Source organism: Rhamphochromis longiceps, linkage group LG4 (genome assembly GCF_057381845.1).
Source record: "Rhamphochromis longiceps isolate RC_006_pf linkage group LG4, R_longiceps_female_GT1.1, whole genome shotgun sequence".
Lineage (NCBI taxonomy): Eukaryota > Metazoa > Chordata > Actinopteri > Cichliformes > Cichlidae > Rhamphochromis > Rhamphochromis longiceps.
Genome location: NC_140560.1, coordinates 34,146,219 through 34,162,120, shown reverse-complemented (window position 1 = coordinate 34,162,120; position 15,902 = coordinate 34,146,219). Strand labels below are relative to the sequence as shown.

Genomic DNA, 15,902 nt, shown 5'->3' with positions numbered 1-15,902 from the left:
TCCCAGTTGCAAAAAGTCTGTGGTTTACGTGGCTCTCACACTACCCCATACCATCCACAAGGAAATGGGCAAGTGGAGCGTTTCAACAGAACTTTGTTGTCCATGTTGAGAACACTAACTGACCTTGAAAAAGCAGACTGGAAGGAATCATTGACAAAAGTGGTGCACGCCTACAACTGCACTCGGAATGAGGCTACTGGGTTTTCCCCGTACTATTTGTTGTTTGGCCGTACTCCAAGACTCCCTATAGACATCTTGTTCAACTTGCCTTCACAGGAACAGCAATTAAGCTACGAGGAGTATGTGACAAAATGGCAATCCCGAATGAAGGAGGCCTATGAGATTGCATCTATGGCAGCCCAGAAAGAAGCTTCAAGAGGTAAACAGTATTACAACCGTAAGATCTACGGAGCTCAACTTCATCCGGGGAACAGAGTCCTGCTCCGCAACCTCAAGGAGAGAGGAGGCCCAGGCAAGCTTCGGTCATACTGGGAGGATACAGTGTATGTGGTGGTGAGTCAAAAAAGCCCTGACATCCCAGTTTACGAGATCAAGCCAGAGAGGGGAGGAAAAAGCCGCACAGTACACAGGAACCTGTTGCTTCCATGTGACAGTCTACCTGTGGAAAATCCACACAGACAGGAGCAAAACGAAAGAAGAAAAAGCCTGAGACAAAAAACGGTAGAAGCTCAACAACAGCTACTACAACAAGACACAGACGTAGAGAGTGAGGATGAGGGTGAGCTTGTGTGGAGGTTTCCACAGCAAAACAGTACCACCACCATTATCCCTCCAACCCTGGAATCTCTGGTGGGTGAACAACAACTGGGGGAGCCTCAAACAGCTGACTTCGACCCTTTCTTACAGGACCACAGAGAGATACACGAACCTGAGTTGCAGACAGCAGAGCAACATTACAACCACCAGGAGTCACAGGATGAACAACAAGATGAGCAAGGAGACAGTGACTCCAACAGTGAACAAGGGTTGTCACCTGTCCTCAGACACCCCAAGAGAGAGCGACGTCAGCCCAAAATGCTGACATATGATATATTAGGACAACCCACAGTCAGACAAGCTGATATGGACAGTGTTAAGATGGGAGCTATTTGCACCCAGAGACTGTGGAGGCCTTGGTGGCCTGAAGATATACCAGCAAGGTGTGAGAGACAGTAATAAGAAACTGATCCAAAATGAAGACATTTACATGAACATTGTGACAAGCAGAATAGAGCAAATGTAGCACCAACAGACAATGGACAGAATCTAACATTCATTCTTATGGTGTGTGCTAACTTGTCACATGCTGAACGTATGATGATGATGACCATCTGTAAAAGATGCCTTGATATGTAAACAAAGTTAAGTGTGGTAACAGACTAGTGTATTGTTGGCCGAATATTGAGTCTGGTTACAGTCAGAAATTCAGAGTAACAGGATGAACTTGTTTACTAACCTTGAGGGAGAAAAATGGTTACTTGGCACAACATGATTCATGATTAGCTTCTACCATGACTTTTAATTTGCTGAATGCAAATTGTTGAATTGCAATGTTTCATTGAACAGATGTCAGAAGCATGTGTAACCATAATTGTTACCCAGGGATAGGTATACTAATAGTACACAAGAAATGTACTGACAACAGCAAACATGTTCAAAGAGTTTAGGAAAAAATTTCTTTCTTTCTTTTTTTTTATTAAGCAGGGGAGGGTGTGGCGCCCTGAGTATTTTGAGCATTAAGAACAAGTCTCAGATGTGTTCCTTATGTGTTCGTGCCCACCCCCCATCATCATTTTTTTGCTATTTGTTGTGACAATAATTTGCATCATAACACAGAGCGAAAAGCTCATTTGCTCCCACCTGATGTGATGTGAGGGCGGTATTTAGTTTCGCCAGTAGGTGGCAGTGGCGGCTCAGCCAAACGGGTAACTGGCAAAATAATCCTTCACAAAAGTAACGCAGGCCAGTTATTACAATGGAAGCCGCCAGTAACACTGAATTGTTTTGCTGTGTTTCAGGTGAGAGCAATATACGAGAACTACATACATTTATGTAAAGTTGATGCTTATTTAACATGTTTGGAGTGTAATTCTTGTTTATATGGTGTTTAATGTGAGCGAATAAGGGAGTTGTTTCACGTTATCTGTGGGTAATCCTAGTAACATTTGTGCGCTAGCTAAGTCATGTTAGCCTCCTGCATTAATCTCTGTAACGTGTTGTTCCATCAGTAAGGTGAAAGGAAACTGTTAGCGGGTTTCAGTTAAAGTTATAGGAAATAGACCAGCCAGTACATGTTATGTTGTCTATTGTGTACTGGTCATTTTCTCTGTGTGTTAAGGGCTGATTAATACGTGGCCATTACACGTAATGCCACAAAAGTAACGCAGGCCAGTTATTACAATGGAAGCCGCCAGTAACACTGAATTGTTTTGCTGTGTTTCAGCGCAATAAATCTTCATGTGCACCTGAATGAACCCTGTCGTCCTTCAGTGTGTAACACATAATCGAAACTAACCCATCCTGCCACATCCTGCGGGTTTTTTTTCCGGGGTGTGTGTGGGGGAGGGGGGGGGGGGGTGAAGAATAACACTATTTAACATCAAGAGAACGAAACCGGTATGTCAAACACTGGTCATGATTTCTGAGCTCATATGCGACCCTTTACACTCCCACAAATAGTGTTATACGTGTGAACAACACTGTTTTGCAAAGTGGTGAAAGAAGCGGGTGAGTAAAAGCCATAATCCTCCTTAATATTGGATTCATTAATGTAAATACTACTTATATACATCATAATTAATTATTAGAGTTTTTTACTTTCAAATGTGCAAATAATAAATTACTAGCTACAGCTTTAAATTAAATGGTGTATGGGGTATAAAGTAAAACATTTGCATCCAAATTTTAGAGAAGTAGATGCAGAATACTGAAGTACGTTAAATCTGTAGTTCAGTAAAATAACCTAACTAAATGTTCTCATTAAATTTCAATATGATTCTATCTATGCTGTCATCTAGTGGGCACTGGATACTGCACATTTAGCAGTACTCCAGTCCAAAAGCATTCCTTGAGCAGGGCATAAGTAGGAACCAATCATATTTTACGCCCCCCTCTGGGCATGCCCCTGTCCATCTCCATGTCCAGTACTGGTTAGCATAATCATTATTATTTATAGTTAGATAACTGAAAAGGCGTACCAACCCAAGGCCTACCAAAATTTCCTAGAAAGAGATTTAAGCATCCAAAATGTTAATGTGAAAACAAAACTCCTGAAAGGAGAAAGACACAAAAGCAGCTATAAGAACAGAAGGAACAAAGAGACAAAACAAAGAAAGAATAGATGTAGAAAGATGAGCTGATTGCTGGTGTCATGAGGAAAATGTAGGCTCGTTATTTATGTTACAGAAACACAGAGATGAGACCAGGTGGAATTTTAATTAAAATAATTTCTGAAGATGATATTGATGCATGTAAGCATTTGTAGCAACTGGAGAGGATGGAGACCTTATTGCTGATCTCTTTAATCTCGCTCACGATTACTACAAAAAACAAGCAATACCTGAAAAAGAAATGAAAAAAATATGGTAAACATGTGCATTAGTGTTTGTGTTTGTACTCAATAATGCTCCTCAGGTGCCAGAGGCAGACAGAGGACCCAGGAGTCTTGGGGCACACGCAGCCCTCCAAACAGTACTGAAGACCGAAGTCCAGTCTTAATTCCGTTAATCTAATGAAAAAACTAATTTTCCAAAATTTATAAGATTTATCTGTATTAAATTTAGAATCCGCGTACCGTACTGATAATTTGAATTTTACTTAATGTTACTTGCTATAATGAAAATAGTAAAGCATAAAACACATTGCAAATACAATTTCAAAAAAAGAAACAAACTAATGACCAAAAATCACAGCTAGTAAACAGCCTGTAATCAGTTAAGACCAAAGCTTTGAAAAGCAGATTCCAGTTTTTAAACTTAATCACAGAATTCACAAAAGAAAAAGGGAAAAAATTCTGATATGATTCATCTTCTCATTGTCACATTTATATCATTTATATCTCCGTAATATTATTAATAAAATATATTGCTGCATGACGTTTGCACTATAGCATACATTTAGAAAACAGTGGAGCACACTGTGGTTCAGTTTTCCCATCTAATGCAGTCCTGTCTGTTTACTGATCGATTACCCTATAACTCAAATTTATGTTTCACTTTGATCAGACGAAAGTTTAATTTGTTTTTCTCTAAAAATCTAACTCTTTATAAAAGGATAAAATGGCAAGTGTAGAATCCTTAGTTTTTCATCATTAGGCATCATTAATGAGGAAAAGAGTGTATATTCTGACATTTTTGCTGATCTAGTGTTTTGGACACTAGTCCAAGTCTAAAGACACGCAAAGGATACTGCCAAACTGTCCCAGTGGCCTACTTGTCTGGCTTAATCAGAATCAGAAACAAAACAAATTATTACAAAGTCTAAATTAATATTGCTACGCTGCTATTTCTGAGAGCAACAAGAAAGATGTTAGCAAAACTTTGGTCCTGACCAAGAAAGAGAGTATAGCTCAAGAAATCAGTCAGAATTTCCACATAGGTCCACACACTAGCCACTAAGACCAAAGACAAAGTGGCACACTTTTATACTCTTTGGCCTCACCTTAAGTACTCTCATGTCTAATTGCTAAATGCATCACAGACCCATGCAGCAAACCCTAATAAGCCTCCTAGAACCACCATAATTAAATAAAAAAAATTTTGGAATTTCAGTTCTCTGTCCCTTTGTTTGTTCTCAAAAGACACAGACTGTTTTTTTTCTGTACTTGTCTCTTCATCGCTGTATAAAATGGAATCTCTAGGAAAGCTTTCTTTTTGTCTTCTGTCTTCAGACCTTCATTCAGAGAGTTACAGATCTTTTGCCATGAGTCTATTTCTGAGCTCCAAAGTGCAGCTTTTGCTCTGATGAATTGTGAGATCTTAGTTTTGCTGCCTTTAGCCAGACTGATGCTGTCTTTACAGATGAAAAAGATATCTAATCCAAGAAAGAAAGAAAGAAAGCATTGAGAGCTGCTCTGGCTGTCTTTGAGAGAGCAAGTGACCCTTTGAATGCTGCCTGATCCACTTCTGGGATTTCTGAGGCCATCTTGGGGGCTTTACTTTCCTGGGCCACCATCTTACCACAACCTGTAATCAGGTTTTTAGATTTTATCAATTTAACATCTGAAGCATCTCTAACCAGTGATCGAATGCTCAGTCCAACTGACCCAACTTGTTTAAAGCCAATGCACATATCTTTATAAAAACCCACTTCTTTGTCAACAGTTGGTTGATTGATTACCTCTCCCAGACAATCCTGAATACTTTGCACATCTTCCATGAACTTCGGGAGGACATCATTGACTTTGCTTTTCTGTGTGCGTTTAACTCCAATCTCTGCTGCAGTGGTCACAGCACTGTTGATTCCACTGGTGAGATATAAATATATAACATAATAAAACAATGTTTTTTCATTTTTTCATATATATATTTTAAGTAATAAAATCTGTGAATTTTTATTGTTATTCAGTTCTTTGTTTTGCTCTTTGACAGCTAAAACCATGTTTAAATGTACATATACTTGATTAAAGCAATGTGTGGCTTACAAAACCTCTTTACTTTTTTACAAAAATTAAGGCAGTTTTGAAGGCAAGAGGGGTCCAACGTAGTAACAACAAGGTGTACCTGTGAGGTTATATCAGTAATAGTCATGTTAAACACGATGTGATAAAAAAATTTACTTTCACCATTGTTGGAATTTACTTTATCTTCAGCAGGATGTGCCTATATCAGATCTCTGCCTCTCGGGCTGTAATCACAGCTGTGGGAAGATTTTAATTTGAAGCTTGCAAACCAAACAAAAGTGTAACAGGTTGCTTTAGGTGTGAGAACAGATTTAAAAAGGTGTCTACTTCTATGATGTCAGCCAACTGTAAACCATCTAATCCCTGTTTGCATTTTGCGCTCCTGTTCCTTTATCATATGACTGACTGAATTACGTGAAACATTGATTATCCTGTAAAACACCTAACATAAGAGGAGGAACAGTGCAACTTATTGCATTACTGATGATACAGCAGCTGGGATCCAACCAGCACCGTGCATACATGCAAATATATTAGTTTATGAATTTATTTCAAATCTTAAAAGAAATCTTTGCTTTCAACTGAGAAACATTTGTTGTTGTTACATATTGCAATACTTGCATTACTTGAAATTGTTGCTTCAGCATCTTGCAGCAGTTTCTTCACCCACCACAACCACATCTGCTTCTGATAACCTCTGTATTTCTTTTTCTTTGACTCACTTTCTGTTCACTCTGTTTTTCCTTGTACTTTTATCTCAGCACCACGTTCAGCAAGAACAATGACTGCTGAGTTTTTGGTTGTTGGAATTTACATTTTCAACTGTCACATCAAATTACTGACTAAAAGTGGGTTTTACTTGTACGTTTATTTGTCTGTTTGTTTTACTTTAAGGACAATATGCACATATACCAACAATGACCTTGTTAAATACTGTAGCAATAAAATTAAGAGCATCACAGTTGTGGGAATTTTGTTTTGCTTCATCTGGAAGATTTCATCATCATCATCATATATTTGCTTTTGAAACTGTAATTACAACTGTGACATGTTTTATAAGTGAAGCTTGCAAATGTGTAAGAGGCCACTGGAAAAGGTATCCATGTTTATCACATTACCAGAGAGTCCAACTAAATGTTCTGACAACAATTTAAATTCTATTTTTATGTAAAATATTGATTCTTAAACAAGAAAAACTACAACATCTATTTTTTGTTTTGTTTTTTGTTTTAGAGTTTTCATCTAGTATCTGCTGCCTATCATCGACCACAGGCATAGCTTTTTAATTATATTCACTAAAACAATTCTGGATATTAACACATTTCATTGGATCAGTTAAAACTTTATATATCAACAGAGGGACAATTTAAGGATACAAGTATTTATACAAAAAGAAACAGATTACATTTACATTATGATCATTACATGTGATTAGTGCTGCTGTTAAATTACCAGTGCAGTACACACACAGCAGACTGGTCAGACTGGTACAAGAATATTTCATCTGTTCTAAAATCTATGCACCAGAACTTCATGTAATTACTGTGTAATAACAGAACTATTACAAAAAAAGTTTATATCTGGAAGTAATTATTTTTTTATTTTATTGCATACTTGATTAAATAATGTTATTAATACGGTTTTATATTTCACTGTGCAAATAAAATGTTCAGCAGAATTATGTACAAATCACATATATTATTCAAATTTGGCATTGACAGATATTTTCTCTGATACTTGATATTGCAGTAATCACAACTCTAGAATATACATTTTTTTTCAGTTGGCTTATTGGCAATTAATGTAATTACAGCATGAGGATGCCTCGCTGCGTGCTGTTACTGAAAAGACCTACAGTCTGACGATTGCTTTCAAACATTTTCCACATTAAACGGCTCTATGATCTGATCATAGTTTCAGTTAGCATGAGTCGAGCACTTCAGTGCTCAGAAATTTACAACTGTTTCATTGCAGTTTTTTTAATCATTCAGCAGATGGTTCTACCCTTTCTGCTTCACTCTGTTTCTTCACCTCCATCTCCAGATAAATTGGAGTCTCCAGAACAGCCTTCTTTTTTTCTGATGTTGGCAAACCTTCATTCAGAGAGTCATGCATCTTCTGCCATGAGTCGATCTCTGAACTCCAAAGTGCAGCTCTGGCTCTGATAAATTGTGAGACTTCAGTCTCGCTGCCTTTAGCCAGACTGATGCTGTCTTTACAGATGAAGAAAATATCCATGCCGAGGAAGAGAGCATTAAGTGCAATGAGACCTGCTCTTGCTGACTTGGAGAGTGCAAGGGTCCCTTTGGCTGCTGCCTGACCAATATCTGGGATATCTGAAGCAACCCTGGGTGCATTACGTAAGGCTTGTCCTTCTTGAGCCACAACTTTCCCAGCACTCGTGAGCAGCTCTTCAGTTTGTAACATCTTAACAGCAGAAGCGCTATCAACAAGTGCATCAATACCCTTTCCAATAGCACCAGCGTTTTTGGCAATCTTGCCAACTCCCACAACCATATTTATGTCAAGTGCGTCCAGTTTGGCGATGGTTTGACTGGTAACCTCCTCCAGACAACTCTGGAGACTCTGTACATCCTCCATAAAGTTCTTGAAGACTTCAGAGGCTTTCTTTCGTTGTGTAGCATTTACTCCAACCTCTGTTGCAGTGGTCACAACACTGTTGACTCCACTGGTGATTCCCAGCCCGACTCCAGTCATTGTCAAAGCTAGAGAAACTCCTGCTGTGAAAGGAATTAATGCCAAACCAACAATGGACAGCACACCTCCAACTGCCCCCACGGAGCTGCCTGCCACACTGGAAATCTTTGCCCCCTTATTCATTTTGTCTAACTGAACAGCTGTCTCCTCCAGCTCCTTTAGAAACTGCAGCATGGTGGGCTGTCGCTTGTCGAACTCACTAATGAACCCATGGCACGGTTCCTCCTGGAACAAGAACACCATTCGGAACTGCTCGTTCATCCTGAGAGAAGAAATTTAAAAAGAATTAGTGGGGTGACACATTTTAAAATGTCACCATGTTATTGCAATATTAACAATATTTAGGTTTAGTTTTTAAGGTTACATGACCAACAAAAACATGTCACGTGTCCTGCAAAACGTTTTTTTGGTTGCAGGGATATAAGTCCTCCCTGCAGCCCATGAACAAGACTAGAGGTTTAACCTCCCACGACCCAAACTCTTTCAAGTCATGCATTTTTAATTTCTCTTTGCTATTTGGGCTGATTGGGACCTGGTGAATGTAAAAACAAAGAATTACTTGATTTTTTTTTTTTTTTTACCTGATTTTTGTTTCTGAGAGAAATGAGATCCACATATGAGGACATTCGTTTTAAATTTTGATAGAGCAGTGGCAGTATAATGTCCTCGTAAGTGGATATCAGGACCTTGTAGAGCAAAATTTTGTATTTTGGTCTAGACAACCCAAATTGTTATGTCCACATATGTGGACGCCAGGTCCTAGGAGGTTAAGAAACATCTACACTGGCTTCACTTTTCAGATCCAGAAGCTACATCGTTTTTTGTATAGTGTAGTGTCCAGGCAAGCATGTTTATCAGGGGTCTCGAACTCCAGGCCTCGAGGGGCAGTGTCCTGCAGGTTTTAGATGTGTCCTTGATCCAACACAGCTGATTTAAATGGCAAAATTATCTCCTCAACTTGTCTTGAAGTTCTCTGGAGGCCTGGTAATGAACTCATCATTTGTTTCAGGTGTGTTGGCCCAGGGTGAGATCTAAAACCTGCAGGACACTGGCCATCGAGGCCTGGAGTTCAAGACCCCTGATGCACTAGGAGTGAAACCGGTTTCACTGCAGCGGCAATGTCTACGTCACAGCACCAACATCAAAGGACATCTTATGCAGGCCTGTAGGACACCAGCAGTATCTGAGCCCTGAGATGAAGAAAAAAAAAGAAAAAACAAGTTCTGCACTGACACATATTTGGGAACAGAAAAACTTACCTGATCTCATCGAGCTGATTTACGTGATCAAGCATTCTCTGTACGTCATCCTCAGACAAATCCACATCAAGATCAACCACAGTTTCTACAGCCATCTTCAGACCAAAGTCACTGAAGCAGCTGTGAAGAACGCAGGTCAACTTATTTTATACAATAGATGATACTTAATGTGCAAAATTCCTTAATATTTTGTATATCATTTATTTGTTTACCTTTTGCCCAACTTCTCACAGATTGTCTTGGAGGTCTGTATGTATCTGTCCAGCTGATATGCCAGCACTTCCACATTCTGGAGTTTGGGAAGGAAGAAGACGTTGTCGTCTCTTTTAAACTCCAGCAGCAGAGGACAGATCACTCGTGCAGCCAAGATGACAGCCTGAACATACTCAGGACTGATCCCTTCTGGAAGTTGTAACACCTGGTTCTCCGTGAACACATGCAGCGAGGTCACTGCCAGCTTCTCCACTGCATCCAGGAAGCTGCTGAGACTCTCCAGGCCACTTGCAGTGTCATTCAACACTTCAGTCAGCTCATTCTCCAGCTCTACACGCTTGCTGTCTACATTCACAGTCACCTTGCTCTTCATATACTCCACAAAGGCTTTACCTTTTGCTTCAAGTCTATCTTTGATATCCCTCATCATTTCTACCTCGGTGTCTCTCCCGAGCATCCATTTAGAGAACATCTCACAGAATGCTCTCACTGTGTGGATGTAGGTGAGGGTGTCTGTGGTGTAGCGGCACAAGGCCTCCTGTAGCTCCTTTCTGTAACACAAAGCATCATCTGTTTGTGAGGTTTCTAGGGGAATTCAAACAAAACTTGTACATGACAGCTCGGTCGCAGAGCTCAGTATAAAGTGCACTACATAACAACTTTAATAGTTTAAACACTTTTATTTAAAATGTACAGCACAGCACAGAGTCCAACACAAACCAAAAAATACTTCAGATTTTGTTTTGCTAGTAGTGCTAAGTGGGTAGGCACTTTGTCCACAATAGCTAATATTAGAGATTTTGTACCAAAAATTCAATTTGTGGAAGAATCTTTGTTTAATCTTGGGCTAACATCTCACAGGATTGTCTTTCTCTTTTTAAGTGCCCTTTCGCACTGTCCCTCTTCCCTTCTGTTTTTCTTTTCCTTCCTCTCCCTTTCCTATCCCTCAGTCATGTCTGTCCCATCTGTAACAACTGAAAATAAAATAAAATAAATAATAACAACAAAGGTTAATCAAATGGACCCATACGGCAAGGCCGTGATGACCATTTGGCAAAGTAAATCCATTGGATATCCTTGTTGGTCTTCAGACAACAATTCTGACGGCTAAAGAACCAAATGGGACAGGCAAAAAAAAAAAAAAAAAAAAAATCCTTCCACTACCATGACCTGGATGACTGAGAGCCTACACAGATGTCTCACTGTGGATTTGATGCAGGATCCAAAATAATCATATAGACTTTCTTCATAGTCAGTTTGAAGTAACGATAACGGGGTTGTTTTTTTGGGGTTTTTTTAAGTGATAACAGTGCCCAGGGGAAAGCAAAAGATGACAACAAGTGTCAGCACTCTTTGGCACCAAAGGACAGTCCTACTCCTGCTTAAGACTGATGGTAAAAATGTAGATTTGGTATTAATGTACCCTTTAAACATTTATATGTTTGTTTTGTAATTTAAGTACTTGAAAACTTTTTGAACCATTTTTAGTAGGTATACTATTACACAGTTGGGGTTTGTTATATTGTGTCTATTGTTCTAGTTCTTGTCTTTATTCTAAAGATGCACTATTATTACAGAGATTTTTAAATAACATGCAACTAAACCTCAGCAAGGGTTTGTCATTGTTTGATTAACAAAGGGTCTCCCAGTTGTGGACTTTTATTAGTTCAGATACACAAACTGGTTTTGTACCAACAAAGGCCTGAAAGTCCCTATTTTGTATTTTAGTAGCTGTTTTTTTATAATATAACCACTAGATGGCGCCAAATTACAAAAGGCTATGGGTCAGTAAATGGAGTTATTAGGACAGGTTTTAATAAAATGGTGTACTGCAATTCTGTGGTTTCTCTTTTTTATACATTTCCTCTGTTTTGTCCTGGTGCTGTTGCTGTACACCAACAGAAGATATAGCTCTTCTTCTTCTTTGGGTGTGTACTGTGGATATTCTGTTTCATCCGTTTCAAATTTATTTAAACTTGAATATTTGTCACCCAATTCCTGTCCTGATGGGACTTTTATTACTTATTATAAAGCCCGACTTCAGACATGCATAAGCAGGTAACATTAATGTGACTAAGTCATTTTGCCCTAGAGGTATTTTCTTCAGGCCTCAATGTTTAGAGTGGTAGAAAAACACCTGGGATATTAATTAGCAGCACACTCATTAGCAGATTGCTAATATTAATGCAACAGTGCTCATGTATCATGTCTGTTACAGTTGCAGTGTTTATGACTTAACCACAGACTTTGTCCTTTAATACATCTCTGTATAAATTTTTTCTATAGCCCCTCCAAACGTTTATGTAAGGAGTCATTGTGATGAAAAGAAAGAAAAAAGCAAAGATATGTTTTTTGGGAGGGGACATTGCATATTTGTACATTTTTTAGGTTTAAAAGATTAAAATATGAAAAAAGACTAAAAGTCTAACCGCTAACAAAGAGACACGTTTTCGTGTAAAAACCAGCAGTCCCATCACAAGTTTTTAAAATTAAATCTAACATGAAAACTTGGATGTAACCGGAACTGCAGCTGATTAAAGTGAAAGAGTAGATACGTAGAAGTAAAGTGGTCCTGTTCCTCCAACGATTCTTTTAAAGTCGCTGGGTGTGTCTTTAAAATAGTTTCTTTCGTGTTTTGTTCTAGTCTGTCACTTAATCAGTACATATAAGTATTTTACTACATGCACTCTAAAAGTTTTCCGTGCACCATGAGCCGCCTTACCTTGCCTCAGACATCTTCTTCTTCTCTGTGTGTTGTGTTCAGGTCCTCGCGGAGGTCTCACCTTTATCTGCGCAAAGGAAACAAGAACAGGATGGATCTGAAGCCCGCAGTCCAGCTGTTGTAGAAATTAACAAGCTCCCAATACCACGCCTCGAGTGGACCTGCTGAAATAACTGCGTACCCACTCAGTAATTAAACTGCCCGGTCACAAATGTTAAGTTTCGTTTTCATTTCTCCACATTATGAGCCACACCTGTTTGTGTAACACCTTGGATCATCGACAGTCAGCTGACTTTTGTTTGTTAAGGAGGGTGAAAAAGTTTAGTAGCGACATTTGACGTTCAGGCAACAACAACAACTTGCTCGTCTTGATCAACTGGTTTCCTGATGCTGCCTTCAAGTGTTATCGGAAAATAAAAAGTGGTGACTGAAAGGACTTTTCTTAATGAAAACACAACAAACATGTTCCCCCTTAAATCGTAAAGAATTTTATGATACAGTGTTTATTGTACACCGTGTTTTCCTGAAAATGCCCCAATTTTCAGCCAAGTATTTATCAGATTTCTTTTTCTTTCTCTTTTTTTTTATCCACGTTTCCCTTCCAAATGAACTCGAACACACCACCTCAAAGTACGGGGGAGACGGATGTACATGCATAATCGAAACTAACCCATCCTGCCACGTCCTGCGGGTTTTTTTGTGTGGGGGAGGGGGGGGGGGGGTGAAGAATAACACTATTTAACATCAAGAGAACGAAACCGGTATGTCAAACACTGGTCATGATTTCTGAGCTCATATGCGACCTTTTACACTCCCACAAATAGTGTTATACATGTGAACAACACTGTTTTGCAAAGTGGTGAAAGAAGCGGGTGAGTAAAAGCCATAATCCTCCTTAATATTGGATTCATTAATGTAAATACTACTTATATACATCATAATTAATTATTAGAGTTTTTTGCTTTCAAATGTGCAAATAATAAATTACTAGCTACAGCTTTAAATTAAATGGTGTATGGGGTATAAAGTAAAACATTTGCATCCAAATTTTAGAGAAGTAGATGCAGAATACTGAAGTACGTTAAATCTGTAGTTCAGTAAAATAACCTAACTAAATGTTCTCATTAAATTTCAATATGATTCTATCTATGCTGTCATCTAGTGGGCACTGGATACTGCACATTTAGCAGTACTCCAGTCCAAAAGCATTCCTTGAGCAGGGCATAAGTAGGAACCAATCATATTTTACGCTCCCCTCTGGGCATGCCCCTGTCCATCTCCATGTCCAGTACTGGTTAGCATAATCATTATTATTTATAGATAACTGAAAAGGCGTACCAACCCAAGGCCTACCAAAATTTCCTAGAAAGAGATAAAGCATCCAAAATGTTAATGTGAAATGAGCACAAAGACATACAAAGCCCACAGATCACAGGGGGAGATACAAAACTCCTGAAAGGAGAAAGACACAAAAGCAGCTATAAGAACAGAAGGAACAAAGAGACAAAACAAAGAAAGAATAGATGTAGAAAGATGAAACCAAAGAAAACATGACCGAGAAGATGCCCCTGAACTCTCTCAGCACACGTATGTGCTTGTGCTCCTGGGCAAATTCAGCAGCTTCCTCTGCCTGTTCATCATCATGTCTGCTTTGCTGCAACAATAAAAACAGCCCTGCACTGCTCGACGCTCACAAAGGTCGCACTCTAAGACTGAATCAACACAATGACTCCACTCATAGCAGCTGATAACCATGTGAATCCAGAAAATCAAAGGGCCAATTCATAAGCAGCTGACGCAGAAGAAGTTAGCTGTTGTGCTTTCTCCTTGTCACTGTGTTGTGAACACCACAATATAAAACCTCTATAGTGAAACTATTGTGCTTGTCAGTATATTCTAAAATATAAAAAAGCATACAATGGTGAATATTTGAATTCAAACATGGTAGAAATTTCATTTGAAGCTGTGTGTACAGCCATGTGAGCCTCAGCTGTAGACAGCTCTAAACACTCCAGAGTTTCAGTGTTTCCACTCTTGGCTCTGTGGATTATTAACTGTAAGGGAATACGTTTATCTCAGGCACACAGAAGCAAAGAAGCTCCACCCAGCTGCTGTAGCCTTTACCCACTTTCTACTGTTCAAACAGAAGAAAGTATGTAAAGGGAGAGGCGCAACAACAACTTGTTTCAGACCAAGAGAATGTGACAAGGCCCAGTATAAAATACACAAGGGTTGATGTTTGCTCCACCATTTACCACAGACTTCCCAACTCTGTTATTTATTTATTTATTTATTTATCACTGAGCAGATTTTATTTTCTTATTTCTTTCTAATTACAGCTGAAAACACTATGGAGGTAATGAGAGTGAACAGCAGCTAAAGAATGTGCTGAAATTGATAATATACGTCCCTCTTAAAGTTAGAGGAGCTGCAGATTTGCCTTTTTTCATCTAAAGTCAGATTTTCCTTATTGGTGTTATATTACAAAGCATGTGGCTACATAAATCCAATGGAAATTAAAGAAAAAAAAATAATGTCAACATTACTTGGACAAGCAAATATTTGAGCTTTAAAGAACCCTTATCTGTTTTTACTGATGAACAGATCTTTTTATCACTTCCTTTTATCAAATCCTTAAAAAATAGATTCAAGGTTTCAAGATTTTTTGCCAGTTTTTCCACATGTCCTAAAATAGTTCTTTAAGACATTTAGACAGAAGGTCATGGCTGTTTCTGGGTCTGTAAGATACATTTTTCAAATAATCCAATTATTTTAAATAAGTCGTTCTATTACTGGGAAAGGAATAATTACAATTTTCAACTAAAACTAAAGAAATGTCAGAAAAAGAACAAATTTTCAGTATAAAACAACGTCTCCAAGAAGCACCAACATTCATCCCAGGATGCATGTGTAAACCTTGCAACTGTTGGTGCCAAAGCACGGTACTCCGTTTCAATTTGGTTTTGTTTATATAGCACCAATTCACAACAATAGCTGCCTCAAGGCAATTTATATTGTAAGATAAATACCCTACAAATAGAGAGAAAACTGCAACAATCTGATGATCCCCCCCACTGGGCAGGGCTTGGTAACAGTGGAAAAGAAGAACTCCCCTTTAACAGGAAGAAACCTCCATCATAATCGGGGACCAGGGGGGTGGGTGAGAGGAAAAAGAAGAGGAATGTTCCCACTCTGGGGGAGAAAAAGGAGAAAGTTAATAACATGAAGTAGTAAAACATATGGGAGGTGTACATGAAATGCTTAGTGCATCATGGGAAGGACATCAGCAGCCTGAGCATAACTTCTGGGACAGGACAGAGCCACCTGATCCAGCTTTCCTTCTTCCTTCTTTGTTATGTGTTTCCGATTG

At 38.8% G+C, this 15,902-nt stretch overlaps 1 protein-coding gene across 3 annotated transcripts; it reads right to left on the bottom strand.

Moving 5' to 3' along the window:
• Nucleotides 1–6,925: 6,925 nt before the first annotated feature.
• apol (apolipoprotein L) lies at nucleotides 6,926–12,937 on the bottom strand. 3 transcript variants are annotated; one of them, XM_085404685.1, is made up of 5 exons: nucleotides 12,786–12,937; nucleotides 12,533–12,599; nucleotides 9,810–10,361; nucleotides 9,598–9,717; nucleotides 6,926–8,600 (listed from the first exon to the last, which is right to left on the bottom strand). In XM_085404685.1, the coding sequence occupies exons 2-5, from the start codon at nucleotides 12,544–12,546 to the stop codon at nucleotides 7,604–7,606; spliced, it is 1,683 nt and encodes a 560-aa protein (XP_085260811.1). In that variant the 5' UTR covers nucleotides 12,547–12,599; nucleotides 12,786–12,937; the 3' UTR covers nucleotides 6,926–7,603. The 3 variants fall into 3 exon arrangements, with proteins under 3 accessions (XP_085260811.1, XP_085260810.1, XP_085260812.1); XM_085404684.1 differs by having other exon boundaries at nucleotides 12,714–12,935; XM_085404686.1 differs by having other exon boundaries at nucleotides 12,533–12,705; nucleotides 12,786–12,931.
• Between the last annotated feature and the right edge of the window lie 2,965 nt (nucleotides 12,938–15,902).